The sequence below is a fragment of the Silurus meridionalis genome, chromosome 7, assembly GCF_014805685.1.
Source record: "Silurus meridionalis isolate SWU-2019-XX chromosome 7, ASM1480568v1, whole genome shotgun sequence".
NCBI lineage: Eukaryota > Metazoa > Chordata > Actinopteri > Siluriformes > Siluridae > Silurus > Silurus meridionalis.
The window spans coordinates 2,853,032-2,859,369 of record NC_060890.1 but is presented as its reverse complement, the minus strand read 5'-3'; the positions used below and the strand labels follow the sequence as shown (position 1 = coordinate 2,859,369).

Sequence of the window (6,338 nt, the reverse complement as noted above, 5' to 3'; positions counted from 1 at the left end):
AAGGTGCCTTCCAATGGCGTTGCCACAGAGCTTCAAAGAAATGGAATATTAAATAAAAAGCAGGCGGAAATGATTTTACGTTTTAGATAAAAACGCCATTCTCAAAATTCGGCGTTACGAAAGAAAAAGAAAAAAAAGGTGCTTTATTCTTCTCACATGTACTTTCACAGTACAGTCAAATTCTTTCTTCGCATATTTCAGAGATGTTAAGAATCTGGGGTCAGAGCGTAGTCAGGTATGATACAGCGCCCCAGGAGAACTGAGGGTTAAGGGTTTTGCTGAGGGGCCCAAAAGTGCCATCTTGGCAATACCAGGGATTGAAACTCGCCCCTTCCGATCAGTAATCCAAAGCTTTAACCACTGAGCAACCACATCAACTTAAAGGTGATTTATTCAAATCTGGTCGTGAGACTCGAGAATTATAGAGGAACATTCCTGACTATATTCCATTCATATATAAATGTTTTGCTTAATATTATTAATACATTTGAATAAGAAAATCATTTATTTATATATCATGCTGCAGAGGTACCGGGCCAGTGATCCTGTCCCTTTCTTTATCTGCCTAAATCATCTCAAAACCCCACCTATGGATGCAGTTCTCTTCATTTAAAGACCACATTGAATAGCTGAGGAGGGTTCCACAAGGATGAATTTGGACTGTAATTAATATAAAGTCTGCTACAATGGATTGGGACCAGAGGTTGCAGTTAATTGCGTACCACCGCACGTCTTAACAGTGATGGAACTGTACTGAACAGATATTTGGTGCCACCCAGATGAGGATGAACCTAGTCTGGTTCCTCTCAAGGTTTCTTCATCATGCCATCTCAGGGAGTTTTTCCCCTGCCAGTCACCACTGGGTCTCTCATTAGGGATTAACTTATAAGCACAATACTTACAGTATACATTTCAACTTTTTAACATATTATCTATGTGAAGCTTTGGGATGATGTCCACTATTAAAAGCCCATACAAAGAAAATTGAACTGAATAGTTTTGCTGCCCACTAGTGGCTTCACTGTGTAACTACCGCTTGTGTTAAACTCCACATTAAAATTTGCATCGATTCTCTTTTAAATACATTTATCAAATACCTTTTCCTCGACAAAATTTACAATTTACAGTCGTGTGTTTTCCCTTGTTGTATTTTTTTTTTTTGCTTAGGTCTTGACATTTGTCTTGATTTAATTTTCTTTTTTACTTTTAAGACAAAACAGTATGTGACTGTGTATACTGTTTTGTCTTAGAAGTAAAAAAATAAAATTGAATCAGGATAAATGTCAAGACCTAAGCAGAAATTATAAAACCGTAACCTTTTGTCACTAAATGATCTGCTATTGGCCTCTGATCAGGGTTTTGTCTCTTTACTTGTTTTGCTCGACCTTAGTACAGCTTTTAACACCATTGATCATCATTTTCTCTTTGTTAGACTTGAAAATGTTGTTGGAACAAAGGGAACAGATCTCTCTTGGCTCAGGTCTTATTTGATTGATCGCAGAGTTCTCCACACTCTCTGATGTGAAGTTTGGTGTTCTGCAAGAATCTGTCTTGGGCCCACTGCTTTTCTCTTTATATATGCTGCCTCTTGGTGAAATTATACATAAACATGGTATTCTTTACCATTGCTATGCTGATGATACACAGTTGTAAGTTTCGGCAAAGCCAGATGAAAGAGATCAGCTTTAAAATGTGTGTAAAGGACATTAGACAGTAGATGCTTGACACCTTTCTTCTGTTCAACTTTTACTAGGACCACATGCAGCTAGAAGTAAACTTTCCAATTATGTAACGTCTCTGGATGGTGTTTCTGTCTCAGTGTGTACAGCACTCAAAGACCTTGGTGTGATTATTGACTCGAGTGTTTCCTTTGAGGCTCATGTGAATAATATTACTATTATTACTATTAATACTATTAGATCAAGGATCACCTTCTTTCACCTAAAATTAGAAATAGGTTTGTACAGGATGCAGAAAAACTAGTTGATGCTTTTGTTACATCGAGATTAGACTACTGTAAAGACCGGGCCGTCTCATATCCCAGAGATCCTTCATGCCAGTGTCCTCAACTTTTATACAATAAGGATATGTAATAATCCTTTTGCTTCTATCGGGTTGAGTTAACCATGCTCCTGAGGTACCAGTGACTACTGATCCTGCCCGCTTTGTCCCGGCCTGTTGAAGTTTCTCATCAACAGCCTGGAGATCTATGAAATTACGGAGTAAGAACGGGAGCTTTGAGGATGGATTTGGACTGTAGTTATTGTGATGTCTGCTACACTTACTCAAGACTGCAGTTTGCATCTAATCATAGACATTCAGCACCACCCAGATGAGGATTAGGTTAACTCTATAAAGTCTGGTTCCTCTCAAGGTTTCTTTAATATGAGTATTTCCTTGTACAGTCACCAACAGCTTGTTCATTAGGGACAAACTTAGACTGAATAAGATGTTCATGTGCATCACATCATCTGCGCAAAGGCACTTTGAGACAATGTTCGTTGTTAAACACGCAATAGAAATAAAAATGAATCGAATTTCCACAGCAAGACTAAATTTGTTCTAACTTTCTAAACCAATTATGTTCGAAAACTGGTTACACATCCATTCACTCCAATATATTTTACATGAATATTCTATTCCACCATTTCAATCAAAATATTTACCAACCAATCAAAGGGTAATTTTTAATTGGCTGATCTGCTACATGATCAGTTTGTAGCAAAACAAAGGCCCTAGTTGATGTAATGACCAGGTCATTTTAACAGCCATTAATTGCACTACACTTTCAAGACATGATCCGAGACCTTACCCTGTTTCTACATCAAACATGGAAAAAACATTCATTATCCACACTCATGACAAAAGATAAATGTAGGAGGTTTGGATTTGATAAATAAATGAAGGTCAGACAGAAAGGTGTTACTTTTCTGAGGGGTTTATTAGCATGAACAATGTATGGAGGTTTATTTCTTTGCCTCCTCATCCTTGGACAGGTTCTTGATGATCTCTTCCTTCTTGGCCTGCAGTCGCTCTTCACGGCGCTTACGTGCCTCGCGAGTCTTTGAGCGACGAGCCTCGGCCTGGTCACTACACAGAGATGGGAAAAAACATTAACATGTGTTCGAAACATTTCCTAACATTTAATTTCCCCCCCAAGAGACAAAGAGCCTCACGTCTCAGCCCTCATCTTACTGTGGATCACGTGACAGTTTTTACTACTTACACTGTTACAATACTACAGGTTACAGAAACCAGGGCAAGACAGTCACTTGAGTGACAAATGGACAGAACACAACCATAATAATGAGTTAAGGAGGCTCCAAGAAACAGACTGATCAGATCTTTTCTGATTGGTAAATAATAAATAAAAAAAAAACTATAAATCCAGGCTGTGCACGGCGTAGACACAATGGCATTACTGCTAAAACACAGCTCACTGATTTACACACAGGTGGAGGTGAAATTTAAAGATCTCAAACATCAAGAAAATTTGCACACTGACTGTCATTATATAAAGAAACTATTTGATAAACCCGACACGTTTTGTTAGATCAGCAGGTCTGATGTGAACAGTGAAGGGGTGAAAATTGTTGTCCAAGTCATTTTAATACTCGTTCTTGTGACACAGCCTGAGATTGGACAGTACGGCGCTACTTACGAGAGAAGCTTCTTGCGGGCTCGGTCAGCCTTCAGCTTGTGGATGTGCTCCATGAGGATGCGCTTGTTCTTGAACACATTACCCTTAGCCCTCAGGTACAGGCTGTGGTACCTGCACACAGGAGACATTTACATTAACAAACATGGACAGAGGCTTAGGCAGCAACACGGTGCTTTAAAAAAAAAAATCCTGCTTCAAATTAACAATCCCAAAGTCCCATTAGATCAAAGCAACGGGTTTTTCCTCGACTTGGCGGCACAATTGATATTCATCACAGCAAAGATCTTCCAATAAGAACAAAGTGCAGCAGTAAAGAACAGAAATGCTGTTTATGATTCAGTACAGAAACAAAAGGACTGTCTGCTGTAACTTGTATAATGTAAAGAGGATGTAATTTGTTCGGTTACACTGTTCTGAAACACTTCTGGTTTTGCCACATTATTTTATAGTACTGCGAGTTGTTTTATTTGCAGGCATATCAAAATACATATTTCTTCGCTTAGCCGTGCATCGCAACACAACCTTTAATACGCAGAAAAAATATTTACGCCGACTTCAACCAATCACGGGTACAACCTTAGTCTGGAAAGAAAAATAAAGCTGTAAATTATAACCTGAAATAAGGATTTTAGACACACGTAAACCCAAAACGGCCTCAACGTGAGCGTAAAAACAAATCCGTACATGTGCCTGTCGATCTTCTTGGACTCCCTGTAGCGACGCAGCAGACGGCGCAGGATTCTCATACGCCGCATCCAGCAAAGCTTCTCAGGCATACGAGCGTTCGCTGTACCCTTCTCTTACCTGCAGAAAAACAAACGTCTCGGTTACAGAACATTCCACGTAAAGCGGTCACACGTTCGTCCTACTAATCAGCGAAAGGACGCACCGATGCCCATGTGGCGACCCTTGCGTCTCGCCAGGGTGTTTTTGCGGCAGCGGGCGCGAGAGTGGACCGTGACGGGCTTCTTGATGATGAGACCATCTTTTACCAGTTTCCTGATCGCCTGACCTGCAACACACACACACACACACACGCACATTACAGGAAAACTTGTCACTCCTCTGCTCTATAGATCTAGATCCAACAACCGAAACCCGACTCACGAGAGTTGGCGTTGGCGATCTCATTGGTTTCGTTGGGATCGAGCCAGACCTTCTTTTTGCCACAGCGCAAGACGCTGGAGGCCAAGCGCTTCTGGAGCCTGAGCATGCTGAGAAACACACACACACACACACACACAGAGGGGTGTATTAGAAAAGGCAAATCACGTTTATTTATATAATCTGAACAACAACAAATATAATGAAGAAAATAAAGCAGGCAATTGACACGTCCAATGACTTTCCTAAACACCCTGTTTCTCATCATGACCATTAAGAAACATTATAATGCTTCATATAGTCAGTAATACTAGAATAAGTGTTTATTTCTAATACGTGCGGTTACTGTGGTTAATTCTGGTGTAAGATTTTCAAAATAATATACAATAGACATTACGTGCAATTTACTCTTTATATTGGAGTTTTTGAGCACATTTAAGACTTTCAGGTGAACGTGGGGGAAAACACTTTCCTCGCACGGCTAAGCGTCATGACTTCATGCTAGCTAGCAAACAGAAGCTAACGTGGCTAGTTCCAAAAAAATACGTTTCTAAATGTGGACGCTGTTCAGGTTTATTAAATGATAAAATGCTTTAAATGAATCTCAAAACCACTTCACAAGTCGATTTTTAAAGCAAATTTCGCCTCAGGAAACACCGCCAGGTCTCTGACAGGAATGCCGCTAGTTGGCGTTCAGCTCGAGCCACGATACAACTCGAGGCCTGCGGGTGCGAACCACCATTTTTTTATTATTTAAACCCTTTTTCCGGGCAAAACTCTGTTCGGTGTCAGAATCAATACACAATGAATCTAACCTTCATATTTTACACCAACTTCTGTGTTAAAGTGCCGTTTTGAACGTATTTGTGAAGGTTTTGAGCGGGAGCGGGTCGCAGCTCCTTACCTCATGGCTGCAGATCTTAGAGAGAAAGGAAGGAGCATGGGCTCCGGAGCCTACCATTATAACAGACAGGCACACTCATGAGAAGGGGAACGACACTGGAAATCATGCGGAAAGATCAAAACGCGAAAAGAATTGTATTAATGATTTCGTTTGAGGTTATTAAAGAGTAAAATGTGTCGATATGTTGGATAACATTACGTAATATGTTGCATTTTGGACCGCAATTCAATAGTCGTACCCCCTATTTTCGGTTATAGTGGTACGTTCTGAAAAGTCTCGCGAGGGGACCGGATGAAGAAAGTTATTGCCGACAGGGGGCGCTTTGTGCTGGAGCTCATCAGTACACAGCTAATAAATAATAATATAATAAATTAAAATAAATTATAGAATTAGAAATATGCGACTATGCATTACTGTCTATCAATTCGATCATACTTCTAAAGTTTTAATGTAATGTTACTAATGTAAGGATTCTAGAATACAGCTATATAAGATTACATTTATCTCAAAATGTTCTTTGGGGACCAATAAATTCCATCCATCCATCCATCCATCCATCCATCCATCCATCCATCCATCTATCCATCGATCTATTCAATCTATCTAGACAGACAGATAGATAGATAGATAGATAGATAGATAGATAGATAGATAGATAGATAGATAGAT

General features: G+C 39.8%; 1 protein-coding gene across 1 annotated transcript; it reads right to left on the bottom strand.

The window, feature by feature from the left end:
* Positions 1 to 2,922: 2,922 nt before the first annotated feature.
* Positions 2,923 to 5,777, bottom strand: LOC124388344 (60S ribosomal protein L19-like). The gene is given in 6 exon segments (XM_046852878.1): positions 2,923 to 3,090; positions 3,662 to 3,772; positions 4,346 to 4,465; positions 4,547 to 4,673; positions 4,769 to 4,875; positions 5,670 to 5,777. Coding segments are annotated over 6 exon segments (627 nt in total). The 5' UTR covers positions 5,708 to 5,777; the 3' UTR covers positions 2,923 to 2,966.
* Between the last annotated feature and the right edge of the window lie 561 nt (positions 5,778 to 6,338).